At 51.1% G+C, this 24,909-nt stretch overlaps 1 protein-coding gene across 3 annotated transcripts; it reads right to left on the bottom strand.

Annotated features, from left to right (window-relative positions):
* Window positions 1–78: 78 nt before the first annotated feature.
* On the bottom strand, window positions 79–23,997 carry Map4k1 (mitogen-activated protein kinase kinase kinase kinase 1). 3 transcript variants are annotated; one of them, XM_041654312.1, is made up of 32 exons: window positions 23,780–23,997; window positions 23,561–23,618; window positions 23,354–23,444; window positions 22,678–22,742; window positions 19,588–19,643; window positions 19,452–19,499; window positions 19,270–19,312; window positions 19,109–19,181; window positions 18,246–18,377; window positions 16,991–17,053; window positions 16,811–16,892; window positions 15,888–16,004; window positions 15,600–15,678; window positions 14,370–14,428; window positions 14,244–14,287; window positions 14,118–14,162; window positions 11,143–11,185; window positions 10,271–10,433; window positions 10,111–10,193; window positions 7,820–7,843; window positions 6,865–6,949; window positions 4,616–4,692; window positions 4,470–4,530; window positions 3,181–3,289; window positions 3,041–3,099; window positions 2,779–2,882; window positions 2,049–2,223; window positions 1,502–1,564; window positions 1,336–1,425; window positions 1,181–1,251; window positions 780–835; window positions 79–239 (listed from the first exon to the last, which is right to left on the bottom strand). In XM_041654312.1, the coding sequence occupies exons 1-32, from the start codon at window positions 23,876–23,878 to the stop codon at window positions 170–172; spliced, it is 2,487 nt and encodes an 828-aa protein (XP_041510246.1). In that variant the 5' UTR covers window positions 23,879–23,997; the 3' UTR covers window positions 79–169. The 3 variants fall into 3 exon arrangements, with proteins under 3 accessions (XP_041510246.1, XP_041510248.1, XP_041510249.1); XM_041654314.1 differs by lacking the exon at window positions 1,336–1,425; XM_041654315.1 differs by lacking the exons at window positions 1,181–1,251; window positions 1,336–1,425.
* Window positions 23,998–24,909: the final 912 nt, after the last annotated feature.

The following is a 24,909-nucleotide window of genomic DNA, read 5'->3' as shown; positions in this document are numbered from 1 at the left end:
TGTTGGATCATTTAAATTCGAGGGGACTGGGCACCCAAAAATCACCCCCATGAAAAGCAAGATGACAACAGTCTGCAGTCATGTTTATTATAAGGACATGCTGTGACCACTAGTGTGTCTGTTAGGAATCTGCAGAGGTCCGTTAGTCATGGCATGCCTTCTCAGATGGTCATTCCTGGATGTAGAGGTTGCTAGGGGCGGTGGGGTCATCCGAGGGCCGTGTCTCCACCACAACAGGTCTAAAGAAGAGAGAGGTCAAGTCATTCTCTAATTCATTCCCAAAGTAATTGCCAGAAACTGCCATTCCAATGCTGGGCTGTGATGGTGACAGCATGGTGGGACATGCCTATGATCCCCAGAACCAGGAGGCTGAGGCGGAAAGATCTGGAGTTACATAAGGAGTGTGAAGAGGGCTGGTGAGAGGGCTCAGGAAGCAAAGGTGCCTCCACCAAACTTAATGGCCTGAGTTTAGTCCCTGGAACCCACATGGGAGAAGGAGAGAATGGCCTCCCAAAGATGCCCTCCCCCCAGTGTGACAAGAGAGAAGGAAGAATTGAGAACAGCTGGGGCTACATGGTGGGACACTCGCCCTGGGAGCTCAGAGAAGCATGGAGCTTCCACCCCAGGATGTCGGCCAAGGCTGCCAAGAATGGTGGAGCCGGAGCCTTGGGAGGGAACTTAGTAATAGAGTACAGGAGGCTGTTCTAGACCAAGGAAGAACCAGCCGTTCCACCCCAGCAGCCCCTCCTACGCCTTTGTCCATCTCCCCACCGCCATACCTGGGGGAGCCGAGCAGACGGAAGGTGAGGGAGGGGTCTCTCAGCTCCTGCAGCAGCTGTGGAGAGAGCATGGATGTATCTGCAGGATGTCCCCTCTCTACACAGATGGCTTCCTACGGAGAAGTCTAACCCCACAGCCACTTGCTAAGTTGTGTGGCTTTGAGCAAATGGCTTCACTGCCCTGCATCCGAAACCACTAACTTGAGTGCCCTGTCTGATAGGCAGCTGTACAGAGTCGATCAAAGGGCCTGGGAAGCCAACAAGGTACTTTTAGCCTTCTGACTTCCCACTTCCAGTGGGAGTGTCTGTTCTGGGACCCAGGGCTTCTCCAAGCCCATTTAAAGGATGAGAAGACTGAGGAGAGGGCAAGGCAGTGGTGTGAACTGAAGGGGTGGGCCTACCTGTTCCGAGCCTGGAGCCCACACCTGAACTCCATGCTTCCAGAAGGCCTGGAGCCGGTCTCCCACCATAGCTGGAGAGAAATCAGTTGTCTGTGACCCTTAAGGTCACAGAACTCTCACCCCTGACCCCGAGGCCCTCTCCTCCCAGCACATACCCACAGCCTCCACGGCTTCCGTCATGGGAATCTCAGGGGTGCGAAGCCCGGGAGCTGGGGCCCCCTCTGGGGTCACTAGCTTCAGAGAGCCTGGGAGGAAGTGGTGGGAGGGATTTGAACACAGTCCTGGGCTGAGGACCAGAAAGGGGAGGGAGAAAGCACTCACCGTCCATCAACACCATCACCATGTCTTCATTAACTTGGGTCACCTGCACTGGTCCCTTGTGCTCTGTGTGAGAGGCAGGGGCTTCAACTAGCGCCCCTCAGGTCCCTGCCTGCCACACAGGCCCACCCTGTTATCCATCTGACCCCAGTCCATCTCTTTCTCAGTATTGGCTCAGGCTTAGCCCAGTCACTCTGACCCTCCCCTCCACAAGGAATAAACTGCCTCTCCCCTGGCAGCCTTAACCTGTTGTCCCATCCTTCGACCCAGCCACTTCCCACAGTCCAGTCCGCTCCCGCAACCATGCCTCTTTTCTGAAGCCCCGCCCTCTCCCCGCAGCCCCACCCCTTTGCTGCAGTTTGAACTCCGTCTAAGCCCACCTCTTTCATCCCTACAGCCACGCCTTCTCCAGTAGCCCCTCCCTCCCCTGAAACCTTTTCCTCCCTTGAAGCCCCTCCTCTCTCAGATCCTCCTTCTTTTGTAGCCCCTCCCTCCCTTACAGTTCCCGCCCCCTCTGCAGCCCCGCGTCTCTGTGGCACAACTCACTCACCCGTGCTGGAGTCGTCCAGCCAGCAGGACAGGGCACCAAAGCGCACGGTGTGGAAAAGCACCGACTTCGCCGCTTGCCCGGGGCTCACGCCGATGCACACGGCCGGCAGCTCGGAGCCCGGCGCTGTCAGCAACGCGAACACTGGCAGCGGCGTGGGCAGTGGGAACAGCACCTGCTGCAGGCCGCAAGGGGAAGGGCTGCTCAGCTCAGGGAGGCTCTCAGGGAAAACAAAATGTGCTGCGCGCTCTAGCGCTCTCTCTCTCTCTCTCTCTCTCTCTCTCTCTTTCTCTCTCTCTCTCTCTCTCTCTCTCTCTCTCTCTCTCTCTCTCTCTCTCGTTTTTTCTAGACAGGGTTTCTCTGTAGCTTTGGAGCCTGTCCCGGAACTAGCTCTGTAGACCAGGCTGGCCTCGAACTCACAGAGATCCTCTTGCCTCTGCCTCCCAAGTGCTGGGATTAAAGGCCACCATCATCACCCGGCTAGGTGCAGGTCTTATGGATCAGAAATGTTTGTTTGTTTGTTTGTTTGTTTTTTAACAATTTACTTATTTTTATTTTATGTGCATTGGTGTTTTGTCTCCATGTATGTCTGTGTGAGGGTGTAGAATCCCCTGGAACTGGAGTTAGTTACAGACAGTTGTTAGCTGCCGTGTGGGTGCTGGGAATTAAACCAGCTCCTTTGAGCTGGGCAGTGGTGGCGAATGGTGGCAGCACCTTTGCCCCGCAGCCTTACCCGGACAAGCAGGAATTTGTTCATCGGCTGGTACCACTGGAGCAGGACCACAGACGTCTCCAGTGCCCCACACAGGAACGGGCCCCCGGAGCTAGGGCTCTCAGCTGTGGAGCAGACAAGAATGGGTCGGGGTCTGCCTCCTTCCTGGAGCACTCCATCTTTCCCTGGGGCCCTGCACACCTTGCCTCAGCCTTACTGAGTGGATAATGTCCAAGCGCCAACCCTACCCACCCTCCCAGCACCCCCTGAACCTGGCTCTCACCCACACAGCAGGCCCGGCAGCCTTTGGTATCCTGCACCTTAGTGGAGACCATGTTCTTTCTGAAGAAGAAGGAAGTGTGAGTGACCACAAGGACAGCAGGAGGGGCGGGGGAAGCCAGTGGTGCCCTTTGGGGCTGGTACCTTGCCAGTAACCGGTGGGGGCTAATGTGAGCGATGGGGCTTCCTGTTCGGATCTCTTTCCTCTCCAGCAGGCCCAGGATGCTATGAGAATATAGGTGGGGGGTCTTCCCTGCAGTGTGTGTATGGGAGGGGAGTGGGAAGCGGTTTTAGGACCCCTTACCATCTTGTCTCCCAGCCCTTGGCTAGCCCCAGACCTTTGAAACGCCCCAGCACACAGATCCCACTTTCCTCCCACACATTCCTACCCTTCCCGTCTGAAGGGACCAGGGTGACCAGGCACTGTGGGTACTGGGGGTGGGGGTGACCAGGCCCTATGATCTGCTGGGGGGTGTGACCAGGCACTGTGGGTGCTCTGCTGGGGGAGGGAGGACAGAGCAGCAGGACAGGCTCTCTGCCCGCACAGCACAGCAGCACACAGGTGAGGGAAGTTTAACTAGCCTGGGAAGTTGCACTTGGGGTTTATTTATTTATTGCTAGTGCTTGTTTCTCAAAACAGGGTCTCATGTGGTCCAGGCTGGCCTCTGACACCCCACGTAGCTGAGACTGGCCTTGAATTCCCATTCTCCTGGCTCAGTCCTGAGTGCTGGGGTTACAGATGGGTGCCACCACACCTGGTACACAGGTCAAAGTTTAACAAAACAAACAAACAAACAGCAACAAAAACCTACCTATGCTGGGAGTGGTGGCACTTGCTTGTAATCTCAGGACTCGGGAGGCTGAGGCCAGGGAAACACCCCAAGTTCAAGGCTAGCCTGGGTTACACAGTGGGGATTCTGTCTCAGAGAGCACAGGGGGAGGATGCCGCTGGACACACAGCTCAGTGCTGGACACACAGCTCAGTGGTAGCACATTCGTAAGCAGACACCTGCCCCGTTATCAAAAACCAAACAGCAAAAAGTCCTGGAACTTCTTCAGTCTGCGTTACGGACTTGAAGCGGGAGTAAATCCTGCCTTTCAGACCTCCTGCCCTATCTCTTCTGCTCTGTATTAAAGAGTGCACCAGCTACACCCAGAGATGGCCAGTGTACCCAGGTATTTAAAGACAAATTTATTGTAAAAATGAACTCACAACCAACTTGAGGGGGGAGATTTCAGAGATATGGAAAAGTCTGAGATTGTATAGATATAAAAAGCAAGGCTCAGGGAGAGCAGCCCCGTGCCTTCCGCTCACCCAGGAGGAAAGTGGTGATTTAAACCCTCAGGCTCAATGAAGCTCAAGACTCATCCACATGTTATCCCCCCCAACCTTAGCTCCTAGCCCCTGCCCCTCCCCCAGCCCATAGGCTGACCTGAGAGAGACATGAGGAGGTTGTTGATGCAATACACCCAGGTTGTCCGGCCAGGGAAGAGCTGCAGAGAATAGGGGTGACTCCTGTGATTACCAGTCAATCCTATGCCACTCCGCCCCCCTTCCAGCACTGTCCCCATCCCTCACCATCTCCAGCGTGGCCTCCTGATCATTCCGGTTCAGTATGAAAATGCCTTCCTCTGCACCCAGGAGCAGGTGCTGGTCTGAGTGGGCCAGACAAAGTGGTTGCTGGGGTCTCTCATTGTGGAGGAAGAACCTCCCAGATCTTTGTCCCAAACTGGCCCTCTACCCCACCCCACCCCCTTTCATACTAATTCTCCCTCAGACTGACATCCGCAGTTTGTCTCTCCTCAAGTCTGAACTGAAACCCTGCTCAGTCCCCCAAGCAGCCCCCATGTCCCCGCTCTGTGATTTGCCAGTGTCTGGCAGTTCTTTATCCCTGACCGGCCAACTCACACTTGCTTCCCCAGCAGCAGCTCTCTAAGCCCCGCCCCTTCTTCCCCAGCACTCTGCTCCAACTGCTATGCCTGTCAGTGGGCTGGCTGTGACTCTGGACCCCCAATATGGCCTTTTCTACTCAGTGAAACTGCTCAGTCCTGGTGCCTGTATCTCATTTTAAAAAATTATTTTTTTATTCTATGTGTATGAGTGTTTGTCTACATGTGTGTTTGTGTACCATGTGCATGCAATGCCTGCAGAGGCCAGAGAGGGTGGCAGCTCCCTGGAACTAGAGTTAGAGAAGACTATGATCCACCCTGTGGGAGCTGGGAACTGAATCTGGGTCATCTGAAAAAGCAGCTGGTGCTCTTAACTGCTGAGTCACCTCCCAAGCCTGTCTCTTCTTTTAAGAGATCTGGTCACAAGAGTTCCACTGGCCCTTGACCTCCCTATGAAACCAAAGTTGACCTTAAACTCCTGATCCTCTGGCCTCTACCTCCTAAGAGCTGGGTTACCAGTGTGCTTTACACTTCTCTGCTGTTTGTTTTTAAGAAGGCTCTTGCCATACAGCCCTGGCTGACCTCAAACCTGTGATGATCCTCCTGCCTTGGCCTCAGGAGTGCTGTGGTTAAAGGGGCACACCTCCATTCCAAGCCTCTTACGTCATTTAATATTGACCTCCCCCCATCTTATCCCCCATATGTCATCTCCAGACTGTCCTCTTCCACTGCAGTCAAACCTGTGACCCTCCCCCCCCCCCCACACACACACCAAGCTGATCACAGTCTGCCATCAACAATACCTCCATCAGCAGGGCGGTGGTGGTGCACGCCTTTAATCCCAGCACTCGGGAGGCAGAGGCAGGTAGATCTCTGTGAGTTCAAGGCCAGCCTGGTCTACAAGAGCTAGTTCCAGGACAGGAACCAAAAGCTACGGAGAAACCCTGTCTCGAAAATAAAAACAAACAAACAAACAAAAAAAATACCTCCATCATGGACCCCTGACTCTAGACTGTCTTATTCAGATACCCCTGGTCTCTAAACTCCACCTTCTCCAGCGTTCATCTCTGACGTCATCCTTTCACTTCCCCTCATGAATCTCCAGATCTGACAGTGACCACGGCATCTGCACCAGGTCTGACTTAGCCAACATCACTCCATTAAGACCCTTCCTTTGGAGCTAAGCACCTACTGCTCCCCAGGGCCTGAGTTTGATTGGTTCCCAGCACCCATACCTGGAGGCTCACAACCACCTGCAACTGCAGGTTCAGGGGCTCTTGCACGCTCTCCTGGGCTCTGCGGACACCCGGGCTTATGTGCACAAACATGTACACAGTATCCACAGATTGATGGCTTCATGGGGAGGAAAAGTCAGTTTTCTTTAAGGGCTAACTACATTCTAGTGGCTGGCCTCACAGTCATGAGTAAAGGGACGACACAAATTAGACTCCATGACTTAAAAAAAAAGGACAGTAAGTTGGGAAGGGATGGAGAATAGGATTGGATCTGGGAGGGGGGGAGTGAAGATGATCAAAATATATTGTATTACATTCTCAAATAATAACATTATATTTTAAAAAGACTCACATTATCTTAAAAATAAAAACCTAAGTCCTAAATAACAAAAAAAGACCCTCCTGGGGCTGGAGAGGTAGCCCAATGGTTAAGAGCACTTGTTGCTCTTGCAGATTGGTTCCCAGCACCCATGTGTTGGTGAACAACCGTCTTTAACTCCAGTTCCAGGGGATACAACGCCCTCTCCTGGTCTCTGCCAACTCTGCATGCACATGGTAGACAAGCATACTTGCAGGTAAAATCACTCATAAGTAAAATTAAAATAAAACTATTCTTCCTGTACCCCTTTGTGATCCCATTAGGGTCCCCTCATCCCCAGCTGCCCCCTTACTCCACGCTCTTTTGGACCTCCAGAGTGCCCACCTTTAGTAGAGGGGTGTGTCCAGGCAGCTGTGCTGTGGATCTGGAGGGGGCAGCCGTTGAATAATTTCACAAGAAGGGCACATCCCTGGATGGCCATGGTCAGAGGGTAGAGCAACAATGAACAGAGGACAGGAAGTTGAGCACAGGGTTCAGATTCTGCCTATCCTCAGAGACCCCCACACTCCCCACCCCATCCCCCATCTGTGTAGGCATGGTCCAAAAACTATTACATGAAAGATTTCAAAGATAAAAAATTCATTTTGGGGCTACAGAGATGGCTCGGGGGTTAAAAACACTGGCTGCTCTTTTAGAGGACCCGGGTTTAATTCCCAGCACCCACATGGCAGTTCACAACTGACTGTACCTCCAGTTCCAGGGGATCTGATACCCCCACCCAGACATACGTGCAGAGAAAACATCAATGTACATAAAATAAATAAATAATTTGCTGGGCAGTGGTGGTGCATGCCTTTGATCTCAGCACTCTGGGGGCAGAACAGGCAGATCTCTGAGTTCAAGGCCAGCCTGGTCTACAGAGTTCCAGGACAGACAGGGCTACACAGAGAAACCCTGTCTTAAAACAAAAACAACAAAACAAAAATTATGTTGTGTTTTAGCTTTTTCTTCATTTTTACATGGGTCTTCTGTAGTCCAGACTGGCCTTCGCTTCTCTATGTAGCCCAGGCTGGCTCTCAACTCCTGACCCTCTTGCTTCTGCTTCCGCAGTGCTGGGTATTACAGATGTGTGCCATTACACCCTGACTCTTCAGTAAACCTTACTGTACCTATCAACGAGTCCCCTTGTTGGTACATATATCAGTGGAAAATACAGGATTGGGTACTAGCCAGTTTGAGGCATCCATGGAGCGTGCGGGCGGGGGGGGGGTGGTTCTTGAAGTGGATCTTCTGTAGATAAGGGGAATGTTTTATGGGTGACCGTGGGTAAACTGCTTACCTCGTGGCGCTTCACTTTCTCCATCTGTGGAACAGAAAACAGCCACCTCTGGGGTCCCTCTCCTCCCATTTTTTTAAACAGAGTCTTCTATGTACCCCATTTGGCCTGGAAGCCCCCCCCCCCACTCGTATCTTTGCACGGCCTGGAGATAGAATGCAAGACTTTGAGCTAGCAGCTGAGCCCTCCTCCTCTGAGCCACACCCCCAGTCCCTCACTGTTGAACTAGACGGGCTCTATAAGGTGAGCTAGGGCCCAGCCATCTACTGCAGAATTCTAGGTAAGCTCTCTTGTGCTGGTCAGGTTGTTTGTTTGGTTTTGGTTTTCATCAACTTGACACAAACTAGAGTTATTTATAAAGAGGGTACCATAACTGGAGCAATTGCTTCTACCCAATTGTGGGATATTTTTGATTACTGATTAATGTGGGAGGGCCCAGCCCATCTTGATGGTGCCACCCTTGGGCAGGTGACCTGGGTTGTATAGAAAAGCAAGCCGAGCAAGCCCTGAGGAGCAAGCCAGAAAGCAGTGTTCCTCCTTGGACTCTGCCCCGACTTCTCTGGATGGTGGACTGTAAAAGTGGAAGTGGAAACCAAACAAAGCCCTTCCTCCCCAAACTGGTTTGGGTGGGAGTTTTATCAGAGAGATGGGAAGGCTAAACCGCACTCCTAAATTCCGATTCCCAGCACCCTCCTTAAAAAGCTGAGCGTGCCATTGGTAGTAGAGAGGCAAACTCCAGCAACCTATGGGAGCAGATGCAGGGACCCACAGCCAAACACTAGGCGGAGCCAGGGGAACCTTGAAAAAGAGGGGGGAGGAAGGATTGTAGGAGCCAAAGGAGTCAAGGATTCCATGAGAACACAGTCCACAGAATCAATAAGCAGGACTCACAGAAACTGAAGCAACAATCGCAAATCCTGTATGCATCTGAGCGAGATCCTCTGCATATACCTATGGCTGTGTAGCTTAGTGTTCTTGTGGGGGTGTCTCTGACTCTTTTGCCTTTCCTTGGGGCACATTTCCTCCTACTGGGTTGCTTTGTGCAGCCTTGAGATGAGGGGTTTTGCCTAGTCTTATTGTATCCTGTTAGGCGGATACATTGTTTGCTGGATACATTGTTTGCTGGATACATTGTTTGGTGGATACAATGTTTGGTGGATACAATGTTTGGTGGATACAATGTTTGGTGGCTATCCCTGGGAGGCCAGCTCTTTGTCTCTTTTCTTTCTTTCTTTTTTAAGGGAAACAGAAAAGTAGTTGATCTGGGGCCAAGAGGAGGTGGGGGAAAACTGGGAGGAGTGGAAGGAGGGGAAACTGCAGCCGGGATGTAATTAATATATTAGAGAAGAATAAAAGTTTAAAAAGCTGGGCATAGCTACGCTCCTCCCAGAGACAGGCAGATCCCTGAGGCTTGCTGCCACCAGCCTAGCTCCAACTTTAGTGAGAGACTGTCTTAAAGAAATAAGATGGTGATTGACAGAGCAGGTCACCTGATGTCCTCTGGCTTCCGTGTGCGCATCCACCCATGTGCCCACGTGCCTGAGCATCCACCCCCTTGCCTGTGTTGTGGAATAGTCTTTTTGTACACCGTGAAGATGAGTTGTTCTCATTGGTTTAATAAAAAGCTAAAATGCCAAAAGCTAGGCAGGAAGAGGTTAGGTGGGACTTGCAGACAGGGAGAGAGCTCTGGGATGAAGAAGGGCAGAATCGCCAGCTGACTTGAGGAGAAGCAAGATGATAAAATGAACAGGCCATGTTGAAGAAAGGTACCAAGCCATGTGGTAGAATGTCAATAAGAAATATGAGTTAATTTAAGTTGTAAGAGCTAATTAGTAACAAACCTAAGTTATCGACTGAGCATTTATAATTAATAATAAGTATATATGTGGTTATTTGGAAGCTGTCTGGCAAGACAGAAAACTATGCCCATACACCTGTGCGTCCACCCACATATCTGTGCATCCACCCACATGCCTGAGCATCCACCCACATGCCTGAGCGTCCACCCACATGCCTGAGTGTCCACCCACATCCTTGTGCATCCACTCACATGCCTGAGCGTCCACCCACATGCCTGAGCGTCCACCCACATGCCTGAGCGTCTACCCACATTCCTGAGCGTCCACCCACATGCCTGAGCGTCCACCCACACATTTGTGCATCCACCCACAGGCCCATGCATCCACCCATCCACAGGCACAGACACACATCCTATAGTCAGTGTTTGACACAAAGGAAGGACCATCTCCCACTGGGCCGCCCCAGCCCATCCTGAGCCTGTAGCTAGCTCTCACCTTTCTCCTCATCTTTTCCTTCTTAGGGGGTAGGAGTGGGGGCTGGCCTGGCTCTGGAGCAGGTGGGTTCCATAGTGAGGGATCTGATAGGGGTTTAAGCAAGATCAGGCCGAGAGACTTCCAACCCTACCTATCTTCCTCCCCAGGGAGGGCCTGGTACCTGAGTGGGCTGTAAGATGGGGGTTGCGAGTGGCTGGGGGAGGCCCAGGACGGGGAGTACGTGGAGGAGGCCCACTGGCACACCGGACCAGAACCCCTGGGCTCAGTTGTCCGTCGTCTCCTACCCCTCCAGAACCGTCATCAGAAGGAGACCGGAACTTGGGCTATGGAGACAGGAGTGTGGAGGAAGTAGACACGTGAGAGGTTCCAGAAGAAATACACCTCGTGCCCCAATGCCCGCCTCTTCCAGGATCAAGAGTCAGCCATAGCTATGCATGCCCTGTGACATCCCAACTTGTCCTCGTGGGAAGGAATGTCAGATACACCAGAACACAAAGGGTTAATGCTCGGCACTAGGTCAGCTCCTTGACAGATCCCACAGGACCCATCACTCCAGACTCCCAGACAGCCAGCCTTGCTTTAAACAAACACATTTTTGTTTTGGGACATTGTCTCACTATGTCACTGTGTAGCTCAGGCTGGTCTTGAACTTGCTACATACCTAAGGATGCTCTTGACCTCTTGCTCTTCCTGCCTCCACCCCGAGTGCAGCACCACACCCAGCTTCAGCTGTGTTTCTACACATCTATCCTGTACCCCAAAGGCTTAAGCTTTCTGCAATGTTCAGACATCTCTGCCTTCACACTTGAAATATTTCGCTTTGTTTTGCTTTGTTGTGTTTTGAGACAGGGTTTCTCTGTGTAGTCCTGACTGTTCTGGAACTTACTCTGTAGACCAGGCTGGCTTGAACTCACAGAGATCTGCCTGTCTCTGCCTTTCAAGTACTGGGATTAGAGGCGTGCACCATCACACCCAGCCAAACTGTAGACATTGAAAGTGCAGGGCTTGACCTCAGGATCCCCAGGGCCTTACCTTCGGGGGCAGTGGAGGAGGCACGTCCTCTGCTGGGGCAGGGCTGGAACACAAAGATAGAAAAAGCAGTATAGGGGCTGGAGAGATGGCTTAGTGGTTAAGAGCATTACCTGCTCTTCCAAAGGTCCTGAGTTCAATTCCCAGCAACCACATGGTGGCTCACAACCATCTGTAATAAGGTCTGGTGCCCTCTTCTGGCCTGCAGGCATATACACAGATAGACTATTGTATATATAACAAATCAATAAATAAATATTTAAAAAAAAAAAAGAAAAAGAAAAAGCAGTATAGGTGCGAGGGACAAGATGGGGTGTTTCAAGCTGGTGCCCTGGGACTGAGGGATGGTGGAGCAGGGGTAACCAGGAGTGACTGGAGCCAAGGACTCCATGGCTGACAGTCATGGCCACATCAGCAGTAGCAGCTCTGGGCTGTTACGTGGTCCACAAGAAGACACGAGGGCTGGCTCCATTCCTCACCCCGCCCCCGCCCCGCATGCCAGTGCACAGAAGGTGGGGAATGAATAGGGAGAAGGCTCAAGACTGTCCCCTAGCCAGGGCAGGGAGAACATGGGGGCTCAACATGACTGCTTGGGGTGCAGGGCGAGGCCTGGGACTTAAAGCCTGATGTGGGAAATTTCCGTGGGTCAAGATTTAGTTTGAGGGCCGGGCGGTGGTGGCGCACGCCTTTAATCCCAGCACTCGGGAGGCAGAGGCAGGCGGATCTCTGTGAGTTCGAGACCAGCCTGGTCTACAAGAGCCTAGTTCCAGGACAGGCTCTAAAACCACAGAGAAACCCTGTCTCGAAAAACCAAAAAAAAAAAAAAAAAAAAAAAAAAAAAAAAAGATTTAGTTTGAGGTTGGGTCTCCGGTCACAAGCCTGTAATCCCACCTACATAGAAAGCAGAGGCAGGAGGATTGAGAGTTCAAGACCAGCTTGGGCTACAGACTGAAGCTGGCTGAGACAATGACAAGAGATGGGGGAGAAGAGTGGGGTCCAAGCTTAAGTTGGCGGGTAGGCGGGTAGGCTGGTAGGCTGCGGGATGTGAGTCTGAGGTGGACGAGCAACAGGAGGGTCAGGCCCAGGCCTGAGGGCAGCTCAGAGCCAAAGATGGCTGGGGATTAGATACAAAGTTGTAGAAAGTAGAGTAGAAGGAGCAGGCCTGGTTGGGCAGGTAATACCAGTTCCTTAGAGAGTGGAGGCAATAGGATTGCCTGAGCTACAGATGAATTTACTTCCAGTCTGGGCAATCTAATGTTACTCTGTATCAAATACGAAAGCAGAAGAAGTTCGGCATGCCTTTAATCTATGAGTTTGAGGCCAGCCTATTCTAAAGATGTAGCCGGGGATACATAGTAAGATTCTGTCTCAATTTGTTTTCTGGTTTTGTTTTGTTTTGTTTTCTTGAGACAGGTTTCTCTGTGTAACCCTGGCTGTCCCGGAACTCACTATGTAGACCAGGCTAGCCTCAAACTCAGAGATTGGCCTGCCTCTGCCTCCTGGGTGCTGGCATTAAAGGTATATGCCACCACTTACAAGATTCAAAAAAATAAATTTTATTTAATTAAAAATTAAAACAAAGTTGGGCGGTGGTGGCACACACTTTAATCCCAGCACTCGGGAGGCAGAGGCAGGCGGATCTCTGTGAATTTGAGGCCAGCCTGGTCTACAAGAGCTAGTTCCAGAACAGGCTCCAAAGCTGCAGAGAAACCCTGTCTCAAAAAACAAAAAAACAAAACAAAACAAAAACAAAAAAATTAAAACGAGGGGCTGGGGAGACAGGTCAGTGGTTAAGAGCACTTGTTATTCTTTCCGAGAACCTGGGTTTGGTTCCTAGCTCCCACAAAAGCAGCTCACAACAGCCTGAAACCCCAGTTCCGGGGACCCAATGGCATCATGGGTACCAGGAGTATATGTGTCCAAACAGGCAAAACACTGATACGCATAGAACAAATTTTAAAAATATGTTTTAAAGCTGGGTAGTGGCACACAACTTTAATCCCAGCACTCAGGAGCAGAGGCAGGTGGATCTCTGTACATTCTAAGCCAGCCTGGTCTACAGAGTGAATTCCAGGAAAGCTAGGGCTATACAGAGAAACCCTATCTCAGAAACAAAAACAAAAATATTTCAAGTCCAAATGGATCAAAGCCCTCAACATAAAGCCACACTGAACCTTATAGAAGAGAAAGTGGGAAGTACACTTGAACGCATTGGCACAGGGAACCACTTCCTAAATATAACTTCAGCAGCACAGACACTGAGAGAAACAATTAATAAATGGGACCTCCTGAAACTGAAAAGCTTCTTTCTGTAAAGCAAAGGGCATGGTCAACAAGACAAAACGACAGCCTACAGAATGGGAAAAGATCTCCACTAATTCCACATCAGACTGAGGTCTGATCTCCAAAATATACAAAGAACTCAAGTATTTGGACACCAAAAGATCACATAATCCAATAAAAAAAAAAATGGAGTACAGACCTAAACAGAGAACTCTCAACAGAGGAATCTAAAATGGCTGAAAGACACTTAAGGAAATCCTTAGTCATCAGAGAAATGCAAATCAAAACAACTCTGAGATTCCATCTTACACCTGTAAGAATGGCCAAGATCAAAAACACTGATGACAACTTATGCTGGAGAGGTTGTGGGGAAAAGGGAACACTTCTGCATCGCTGGTGGGAACGCAAGCTGGTACAACCCCTTTTGGATGTCAGTGTGGCGATTTCTCAGAAAATTAGGAAACAACCTTCAAGACCCAGTAATACCACAGTGGAGGGCTGGGGCATGGCTCAATGACAGAGAGCTTGTATATGAGAAAGTTTAAGGTCACTCTGCCGTAGGAAGTGAGAGTCTGGGGAAGAAGGAATGGGAGATCTAGGGGTCAAAGGTGAAAGCAGAGGGTCCAGTGGATTGGAGAGGAGGAGGGAAGGTAAGAGCTGCTGAGGTCATCAGAGCTCCAGCCATGGGGTCTTACATGTCCACGTCATCATAGTCGTCATCAGACTCTGACAGCTGGCTCCTGAAGAACGACAGGCATGAGCTACAGGTGGCTCCCACTTAACCCACCGCCCCCCTCCAGCCCAGGGGAGGGGTGGTGGACCTGGGGCTGGTGCTCCGGCAGTCTCCAGGGGCCTGTAAGCAAACCTGTGGGACCAGGAAAGAGTCAGTATGGCCCAGGGCAGAAGGGGAAGAGGGGCGCAGCTGGGGTGAGCATAGAGGGTCTCACAGTGTCAGCTGAAGGCCTGGCTTCCACTCCTCTGAGCCTCTGGAACTCCATGTGCCGCCCTGAGAAGTGGGGGTGAGACAAGTAAGTGGGGGTGGGGCAGGGAGATGGGCTGAGAAAGAATGGGGGGGGGGCCTGGAGCCAGGACTTTAAGGGTGGTTACTGTTCCTTGTGGGAGGGGCCCTTGATACAGGGGTCCTACTTGGGGGTCCAAGAGTGGCATCAGAGGGCTCAAGGGGCTCAAAGCAGGTGCGGGATGTTTGTTTTCAGACTTAGGTATTAGGGGTTCTGACAGGTTGCTTTTTTTTTTTTAATTTATTTATTTATTAAGGATTTCTGCCTCCTCCCTGCCACCGCCTCCCATTTCCCTCCCCCTCCCCAGATCAAGTCCCCCTTCCTCATCTGACAGGTTGCTTTTAATTTATGAAAAATTGCGTGTATTTATTTGTTTTGTGAGAGCGAGAGGCACACACATCAGAGGACAGCTTGCAGAAGTTGGTTCTATCCTTCCACGCATGGGTTTGGGTCATCAGGCTTAGCCGTGAGCACCTCCACCCACTGAGCCATCTCGCCGGGCCCCCCTACTTATTTTTAAGACAAGATCTCATGCAGTCCTGGCCTCCAACTCATTACACATTCAAATATGTCCAGGAAGTTCTTATCCTCCTGCCTCCACTTTCCAAGGAAGCACAGCTAAATTTCATCTTACCAAGTTTAGTCAATGCTGGAGCTGGACCCAGGGCCTCGTGGGTTTACATAAGGCAAGTACTCTACCAATTAAGATACAAGGTCTTTGTTTTTGTGTTTTGGTTTTGTTTCGTTTCATGTTTTGTTTTTGATCTTTGGGTATTTTATTTTGTTTTGTTCTAGCTTTTTTCTTTTTCTTTTTTTATCTTTTTCTTTTTTCTTTTTTTTTTATTCTTTTTTTCTATTCATTGTTTTGTTTTGAGATAAGGTCCCATTGTGAGCCCCCGGCCTGGAACTCACCACATAGACCAGACAGCTTGAACTCACAGGGATCGTCCAGAGGGCTGGGATTTGAGGTTGCACTACCGTGCCTTTACATAGATTCTCAACGTATCTTTGGGGTCAGAGCTGGGAGGTCTCACGGGACTGAGGGGAGGGGACTCTGTGTCAGTTTGAAGGTTACAGGGCCAAAAGTGTCTTGGAATTTGAGCCCCAATGGTCAGAGAGTGGGTTCAGTGGCCCCAAATTGTAGGGTTCTCTACTCACGACAGCAGTCTGTGTCTGGAACCCCCAGTGAGCTGGCCCGGTGGGTAGATCTGATCCGCCGAGGGATAGCAGGGGGTGGCTGGACAGAAAGGTAGCTGTGTCAGGGCCCAAGGCCTCTGGCGCTCTGCCGCCACCCTCTCTTGTAAATGTTTGTATCCAGCCCTGCCAGGCTTCCCTTCCTCGTGAAATCTTCCTTCTCCTACAGGCTTCCAGAGGGCTCCCCAGTGGGAGGAGCAACCCGTGAAAAGGCCCTCAGGTCTCCATGGCAGCATCTACCAAGGCCCTCACCTCAGGCTCCTCGTCGTCAATCTCACCAATAGGTGGCCCCTTCCCGGGATTCTTCATTTTGTCAAGAAGATCCAAGATCAAGCCTCTGTTCAACCCTGGCTGGCACACCAGCTGATGCTGTGAGAGGGGACAGGGGTTAGAGGGCTGGCATGGCAGGGGAAGGTGGGGACGTGGGCATGCTGTAAGAGACTGCTTGGAGGGAGGTACCCGCTGAGGAAGAAGGAAAGGGAAGCTAGGAGCCTTAAAAGGTTAGAAGAATTTAGGGTTCCGAGAAGGGGAGAGGGGAATTCCAGGGTATCCTAGAAGTGACCAGGCTTGGTGAAGACTCTCAGGCACAAGTCTGGACTTGGCATATTCCAGCAACTCAGGAGAACTTGGAGAGATCTGGGGTAAAGCCAGACATGGTGGCTACGGCTGTAAGCCCAGCCCTTGGGAGGTGGAGGCTGGAGGACCAGGAGTCCAAAGTCAGTTTTGGTTGTATAGCAAATTTGAGGCTAGCCTGGGCTACACAAAACAAATAAATGAAAACAAAAGAAAAAGGCACACACAACAACAACAGCAACAACAACAACAACCAAACAGAAAAGAAATATCTGGGTATTAATTTGGTTTGAGTTTTATTTTTTGAGACAGGATCTCATTTAACCCAGGATAGCTTCAAACTCTCTACATAACCAAAGATGGCCTTGAATTTCTGATCCTCCTACCTCTACCTTCTTAGTGCTGAGACTGCAAGCTTGTGCCCCCAGGCCTGGGTCCTGGGGAACAGTTTGAAGGGTCCTGTGGGGAGAGTTCTGGGAAATGTTGAGGGATGGGTTTTTAAGGGGCCGCCAGGGCTTCATGTGCTCTTGTGAGCCATGGGAGACTTGGATAGTCCTGGGCTGAGGAGGAGATGCGGGGGTCCTTGAGGGAGGCTGGCTTACACTGAGCATCTTGGCAGCACCAGGGCGTTTCTTGGGGTTCTTAGTGAGGGTGACTTTGACAAAGTTGTGGAAGGCCGACGACCTTGGGAGGAAGAAGGCAGATCTGGGATGAGGGGCTCAGAGCTCTTCTCTTCACCCCATCTACTCCTCCTCTGCCCTCCCTCGGCTCACTTCCCTTACCATTTGCCTTTTTCTTTTAGCCGAGGAGGCTGGTAGCCACTCTTTGTCATGAGGAAGAGAACCCTAGAGCCGTAGGGAAGAACAGGGGTTCAGGTCCATGGGACGAGACAGATCTCATGGCTTCAGAAGTTCCCACATGGAAATAAAACAGGGGAGGTGACTCAGATGGTAAGAACACTTGCTATGCAAGTCTCAGGATCTGAGTTCAAATCCCCAGGTCCTCTGTAAGAAGTAGGCATGCCTGTATCTCTAGTGTGTTCAAGTTCCAGGACACACAGAGCGGAAGCAGCAAATGAATGCATGTAAATTGCCCTTTGACCTCCAGATACGTGTAAATAAACTGGGTGTGATGGTGATCGTGTAACCCCAGTGCTGGGAGGTAGACAGGTGGAGCTCTGTGGCTGGGACCAGGCTAGCCGAATCTTCCAGCGCCAGGCCCATAAGAGACCTTGTCAGGACAAACCAAAGAGTGGGCGGTGCCCAAAGAACAAGGCAGAGGCTGTCCTCTGGCCTCCACACACATGCTTACAGACATGGGCACGTACACAAGAAGGAAATACAGTTCTGGCTTTAATTTCAATGGCCACACCCATTTTTTTTTACTGGTGATTTTAGATAGGATTTTGTTACGTAGCTCAGGCTAGCCTCAAACTCGTGACCTCCTGCCTCAGCTGCCTGAGTGCTGGCATCACAGGGTGGCCACGTCTGGCTGTGAAGTCACTTCTAAGAGAAATTGTTTATGGGGTTTTAGAAAATTGGAAGCTTCCGCCCATCCAGAAGGAGTCTCCAGGTGGGGATGTCTATTAGCTGGGCAGGGAGGGCCATACCTGCAGTGCCAGCAGCTGGGAGGCTAAGGCAGGAGGATCAGAATTCAAGGCCAGCCTGGGCTACGTAGGGAGACTGGGAGTCCCTGTCTCAACAACAAATAAATAAAAGATGATAGACATTCACAGAGAGAGGCTGGGGCAAGAGGATCTGGAATGTAGGCTATCCTCAGCTACGTAGAAAATTGGAGGCCATCCAGGGCTACACGAGCAACAATGTCTCTAAACACCCTGCTCCCACAAAAAGGTGGGGACCACTAAACTGGAGGTCTTGCTGTGGAAAGCTGAGAAAAGGTTTCTGTGATCGGAGAGCTACAGGGGTCTCCCTAGAGGCATCCGATCTGAGGTGAGGACACAGGCCGAAGGGTAGTTGCAGGGTCAGGCCTCAGCATGGTCTGTTGTCCAAGGGCACCCACCACCCCAGCCTTTACCTGAGAGGGTGCACGTCAAAGAGAGGTGGCTGAAGCTCAGCCAGTTCGATGGCCGTAATGCCCAGAGACCAGATGTCACACAGTTCATTGTATCCACCCTTCAGGGCCACAGCTGCCACCTCTGGCGCCATCCTGCAGGCAGAGACCCTCAGAGAGCAAGGAGTGGCCCAGGGACAGGAGAGAGGTAGGGGAGCCAGGGGACAGGGACACCAAGACAAAGTGGCCAAAGGAGGAGGAATAGGGGAGTGTGGGGACACTTGGGATCTGCTAGTACCCTGGAGGCTAAAGCAGGAAAGCTGCAGCGAGTGCGAGGACAGCCTGGGCTCCAGGGGGAGAGAGGGAGCCTGGGAGTATGGCCTGGTGATAAAGTGATGGTATCGAAACCTAGCTGCAGTCCATAAGAGAAATTAAAATCAAGGAGATCTACAATCTAGAGAGACAGAAACAGAGAGACAGAGAGAGCCACAGGCTGAGCAAACACAGAAGTAGACAGACTTGGGGAGAGATAGGGATCGAGGTAAAAAACCAAGCTAAGCTGGGTGTGGTGGTGGTGGTGCCTGTAATCCTAAAACTGTCGGAACTGGAGCCTGGAGAATCAGGAGTTCAAGGCCAGCCTGAGCTAGAGGAGAACTCGTGACAACAAACAACACACACACCCAACAACCCATACCACTGAAATCCTAAATGCTAAGAGAAACAGGCAGAAAGGGCCAGAAAGAGACACAGATAAATAGAAAACTCAAAAGGTAGTCTAAGAAAGGGGAAGGGTGTTTAGTAGGAGAAGGCAGAGTCAGGACGTCCTAAGGAGCCAAAATGGTAAATGCCACTGTTCCCACCCCAGCTGTTGACCCAGCACCCCTCACCAGTATGGTGTCCCAATGAAAGAGAGGCGTCGGGCCAAGGTTGCCCCAATCTGGGCTGAGATGCCAAAGTCAGCTGGAGGCAGAGATAGAAATAGTATGTATCTAGCCCATTCCCTCCCCAACCTCCATCAGCTCCCTGTGTACCCCTGGAGTCCACTCACCCAGCTTGACCTCCCCGGAGTCATTGATGAGGATGTTGGCTCCCTGGGGACCAGAGGAGGGATCAGAAGCTGTCAGAGAACACCCTTCCCACACCTGTGACTCCACGCTAAAGCTCAAAACTACCATGAGACTTGGGCGGACCCATGACCCACCCTCAGTGGCACCCTGGTCCCCAGTCTACCTTGATGTCTCGGTGTATCTTCTTCTGTGAGTGCAGGTAGGCCAGACCCTGGGGAGAGATGGGAACAATAGACTGGTGAGCCCCTTTTGCCTGTGCAGGGCCCTGCTCACCTTGGGAGCCCTTGGCCCCTTCTCACCTGGAGCACTTCCCGGCACACATAGCTGATCTGGAGCTCGGAGAGAGAGCCAGTCACTGCAAAAGTCATCCAGGTTGTTGGGAGAGGAGCCAGGACCCCTGGCTCTCTGGGTTCCCTAGCCTTCCTCCACCCATGCCATCAGACAGGATGCACAAAGACAAGGGGACCTTAGATGGGACAACTGGAAAGGGGAGGTGAAGGATTGTGGCTGACTGGAAGATGATGAGCCAAGCATGGTTACTATTAACTGTAATTCTATTACTTGGAAGGCTGAGGCAGGAGGGTTGCCCTGAGTTTGAGGTTAGCCTGGGATATATACAAATATCGACGCTAGATGGGTAGTGGCAGCACAAGCCTTTAACTCCAGCACTCGGGAGGCAGAGGCAAGCAGATCTCTGTGAGTTCGAGGCCAGCCTGATCTACAGAGCAAGTTCTAGGACAGCCTGGAATGTTACACAGAAAAACACTATATCGAAAAACCAAATCACAACAACAAAAACAAAACAAATGTCAACACCAATCAGGGTTACATAGAGAGACCTGTTTCCCAAACAACTAAGAACATGTGCATGTGGAGGGGGAGAGAGACAGTCTTCCTCTGGACTACAGCTGCATGTTCTAGTCCAGAGGAAGACAGGACAGTCATTCGGCAATAATCACAACAGTCCTACTCTGTTACAAGCAAGATAATCATCCCAAAAGGCTGATGGTGTGTGACTCAGTGGTAGAGCACCTGCTTAGAATCCCCCAGTGAGGGGCTGGGGTGTGGCTCAGTGGTAGAGCACCTGCCTAGAATCCCCCAGTGAGGGGCTGGGGTGTGGCTCAGTGGTAGAGCACCTGCCTAGAATCCCCCAGTGAGGGGCTGGGGTGTGGCTCAGTGGTAGAGCCCCTGCCTAGAATCCCCCAGTGAGGGGCTGGGGTGTGGCTCAGTGGTAGAATCCCCCAGTAAGGGGCTGGGGGCATGGCTTGGCAATAAAGTCCTTGCTTAGAACATGAAAGTCCCTGGGTTCCATTACTTGAACATGCACCCACAAATACACACAAAAGATAAAATCCCTACTCTCGTGGAGAGAACACGCCAAGAGAAATAAAATATAGGATGGTAATTACAGCCGGACGAATAGCTCAGTGCTGGAGCTCTTGTCTGTTATTTCAAAAACTAATAAATAATAATAAATAAGATTAATAAAAAAATATGATATAAGATGTTAATATGCTAATAATTAGTAAGAAAAAACGGAACCAGAAACAACAACAGGAAATGTATGTGGGAAGGGCTATGACATCTTACTCATGCTGGTCCACAAGGCTACCCTAAGAAGCAGGAGCAGGGATGTGAAAAGAAGAACAAGGGCAGGGGACAGAGGGCAATGGCCAGGGCGATGTGGGCGAGCAGCCTCCCCCATGAGGACAGTGGTATCCTGAGAATCTAGGAAGGGGTGATGTGAGGGTAGGCAACATGAATAAAGGCAGTGATGCAGAGACAGAGCCCGAGGGTCAGAGCAGAGAGAGATGAACAGGGCACCAAGAGCAAGGAGACAAGGGAGACGAGCAGGACTGGGGAAGAGACAGTGAAAGAAAGATGACAGAGGGTGGCGGCAGAAAGTAGGTCCCGCATAATGGCTGGGTAAGTCACCCCTGTCTATGGGCTGCAGTTTCCCATTCTGGGGGAGATTCTGGGTTGCCCAGATAAAACCTGGGACCTTGATCCATCCTGCCAGGCAAGCATTCTACCACAGAGTTCGATGTCTAAGGACCTTTAATAAAGTTTCCCCTTTTTGGACATTTCAGGTGGGCTAGAGGGAGTTAGAGAGACAATGAGACAGAGGTGAGCACCAGAACTTCAGAGAGGGCTGAGGTGTAGGGCCTGGTTGCACAGACCAGTAGTCCTAGCTACTCAAGAGGCTGAGGTACTGAGATCGCAAGTTTAAGACCAACCTGGGCAACTCACTGAGATTCTGTCTCAAAATAATGAGAAAAAAAGAGTGCTGGGAGAATGTCTAGAAGCTGAAGGTGTGTGACAAAAACATATTGTATACACATATAAAAATCTCAAAGAACAGATAAATTAATTTAAAAGAAAAGAGGGTTGGGGATTATAGCTCAGAGTGCTGTCTAACAAACATAGGACTCTAGGTTCAAAACACACTGTGGCAAAAAAAAAAAGTAAGTGTGTGTGTGTGTGTGTGTGTGTGTGTGTGAGAGAGAGAGAGAGAGAAAGAGAGAGAGAGAGAGAGAGTAAGAAAGAGAAAAAGGGAGAAGAGAGAGGGATGAAAGGCCTATCCAACTCCTACTCTCAAAGTTCCCTGAAAGTCAAGCTGCAGGCTAGATCTAGAAATTCATTGACTGATTGCCCAAAAATCTGAGCAATTAATCTGAGATAGAATATGTAGAAACAATTTGGCCGTGGTGGCGGCGCACACCTTTAATCCCGGCACTTGGGAGGCAGAGGCAGGTGGATCTCAGTGAGTCTGAGACCAGCCTGGTCTTCAAAGTGAGTTCCAGGATAGCCAGAACTGTTACACAAAGAAACCCTGTCTCAAAAAAACCAAGAAAAAAAAAAGAAAAGAAAGGAAAGAAAAGAAAATGTAGAAACAGGCCAGGCAGCACATGCCTTGAATCTCAGCACTAGGGAGGCAGAAGTAGGCAGAGCTCTGTGAGTTGGAGGCCAGCCTGGTCTATAGAGTGAGTTTTGGCAAGACAGGACTACATAGTGAGACTCCCATTTCCAAAATAATAACAATAACAATATTACAAATAACAATAACAAATGCTGGAAGAAAAGAAAGAAAATGAAGAAATGCCCTAACCCAAGAATGTTTTGGCAAGAAAATATAGATACCAAAACAAAGAAAAAGACATGGAAGCAGAGGGGATTATTGCCTGGGGAAAAAAAGGCAGGACCCACAGTGCTAGAGGGCTAGGTCATCACAGGGTTCTCATCATCATCCAGCTGGACCCAGGGGAGGGACTCATGGTGGACATGAAGTGTGGACCACAAAGGCGCTACCCAGAATACAAGCTCAAAGAGACCAGAGGGGTGGATTGGAGGTTGAGGGGGGGCCTGGGTCCCCTTGTCCTTCCTCTAACCTTGGTAGATGTCCTGGAGAGAACCAGCCCCACAGAATTCCATGCAGATCCAGAGCTTCTGCAGCCTACAGGGATAACAATGATGGTGACCTCTAGAAGAGGCTGGGGGAGGAGCTTGAGGCCATCTTACTTCCCCTGCCCACCAGAGTGTCCCATTTGTTCCTTCCCGCAAGAAAGGAGGTTGAGGATGGGCCAGGAAATGCACATGCTGGAGCAATGTGACTAGAACTTAGGTCTTTGGGTTCCAATCCTAGGGTACCCCGTGTCATCCCAGGCTGACTTAGGGGAAAGGGCAGAGAGCTCACGGAGAGGTAGACAGGATAAAGAGGCCCAGAGCGCAAGGTCTGAGGAATTGATGTCATCAGCAGGGCAACTGAGACATGATCTTAGGGGCCAAAGAATTTGGGGTTCGTATCAAGGAAGCAGGGTGAAATGGGCGATGTAGGGAGCAGACTGATATTTGATTAGTCCCTAGATTAAGGAGTACTCAGTAAGAAAAGGTGGAATTTCAGACTGGGAATCAGGCTGGGATGCCCCAGTTAAAAGTGGGGGTCCTCAGGTCGGAGGTCAAGTTAGGTTGTCTGGGTCACAGATGGTAGGTTTGGACTGAGGAACTGGTTAAGGATGCTTGATCAGAAATGAGAGGCTGGGGCTGGGGGATGGGCTAAGACATCACCAGAGGTAACTGCCGTGGTAAGCCACGATGTTGGCATGGCGGCAAGTTTTCAACATGAGAATCTCCTTCTGAAGGGTGGACACATCGTCATCTGTGAGGAGAGCAGGAGAGAAGAGTGGCTATGAACAGTGCCTTATGGACATGATCCCTGTCCTGAGAGGTAAGGGGAGGTAGGGGTGGGGAAGAAGTTTCTCGGGACTCTCTCACCAGGCTCCATCTTCACCATCTTCAAAGCCACCAGGTCCTTAGACACCTTGTCACGAGCCTTGTAAAGGGGAAGTTGGCCATCAGGCAGGCTCCATAGCTGGCCACCCGCAGCATCTCTGAGCCAATCCCAAGGCCTGGCTTCCTCTTGTCCTGCTGTTTGTCGGCCTCACCCCAACTATCCTAGGTTTGACGATGAAGGAGGCAGAAGGGCTTTCTCACCTTGAAGACTTCTCCATAGGTTCCACCACCCAGTCGCTGCAATAGATCATAGTGTTCCCGGGGGTCCTTAGTAAAGATGTCGGCATCTACAAGGGCCATCCCTGGAGGCCGCGGCTGGGCCGGTGCCCAGGGGCCAGCAGGGCCTCAGGGCTCGAGCTTTAGTATTACCCTCTGTCTCCACAAGTCCTGGGCCCGCCTTGCCTCTGCGGGCTGTGGCCTTCCCCCTCCCCACTCTCGCTTCCTGCCCCAGCTGCAGGGCTGTGCAGAGGGCTCCACCCCTGTCCCCAGGGTTCTAAGAGCCTGATTGCCCAGGGACTCGTGGGACTCCCCTTTACCCCCAGAAGGGTACTATGTAAATAAAATGTAAAAGATCTTAATTGCAACCTGAGGCTGACCCAGCATCCTTTCCCCAACTCTCTCCTATTCTGGGTGGAGTCACAAGTTACAGTAGAACCTCAGACTTGGAGTCAAGAGGTTGCATGTCTGCACAAGCTGGCTAAGTAGCGCGTAGGCCTGTTTACTCGCGGCACATACACGTCACTTAAGTGACAGCTCCAGCATGCCTGTGAAGGTGTCCGCGAGGTGCACAGGTCTGGGCTCCCGGGTGTACCAATGTGAATGCACTCAGGGCTCCTGACCACATGGGACATGCCTGCGCACCGCGCCTAAAGTGTAAGGAATCTATGTTAAACACGGGGCGCTTGTTGAGTAGCCACAATCCGGGGCCCGGTGACTCCAGAGTGCCACGGCAATCGCGCCAGGTGCATGAGCCATTCGCCTCCCCAGCGAACAGGGTGACATCACAGACCAAGGACTTAATAGTGAGAAAGTGAGCGTACTGGATACTGTTTTAGGGGCAAGAAGGGCTTCAGAGAGCACCTCGCACCCGAATGAACGCAAAGAGAAAACCACTTCAGCCTTCGCGCGGTTATTACGCGTGCGACCAGAGAACTCCGGCGTCTTTCGTGTCTACCTCTGGCGCATGCGCGTCCGGAGCTTCTGCACAAGGTTTGCAGCGGCCCGGGAAAAGCTTAGCTCCGCCTCCCGACGCCTGCGTAATAAGGCAGACTAAACCTTTTCTCACGCTGTTGGTTCCATTCAAGTGAGACCAATGCGCACGCAAAAAAATG

Source organism: Microtus oregoni, unplaced genomic scaffold (genome assembly GCF_018167655.1).
Source record: "Microtus oregoni isolate MIOR12 unplaced genomic scaffold, Mior012 000006F_ref0000085, whole genome shotgun sequence".
Classification (NCBI taxonomy): Eukaryota; Metazoa; Chordata; class Mammalia; order Rodentia; family Cricetidae; genus Microtus; species Microtus oregoni.
The sequence above is the reverse complement of the archived record's forward strand: the minus strand, read 5'-3'. Positions and strand labels throughout refer to the sequence as shown.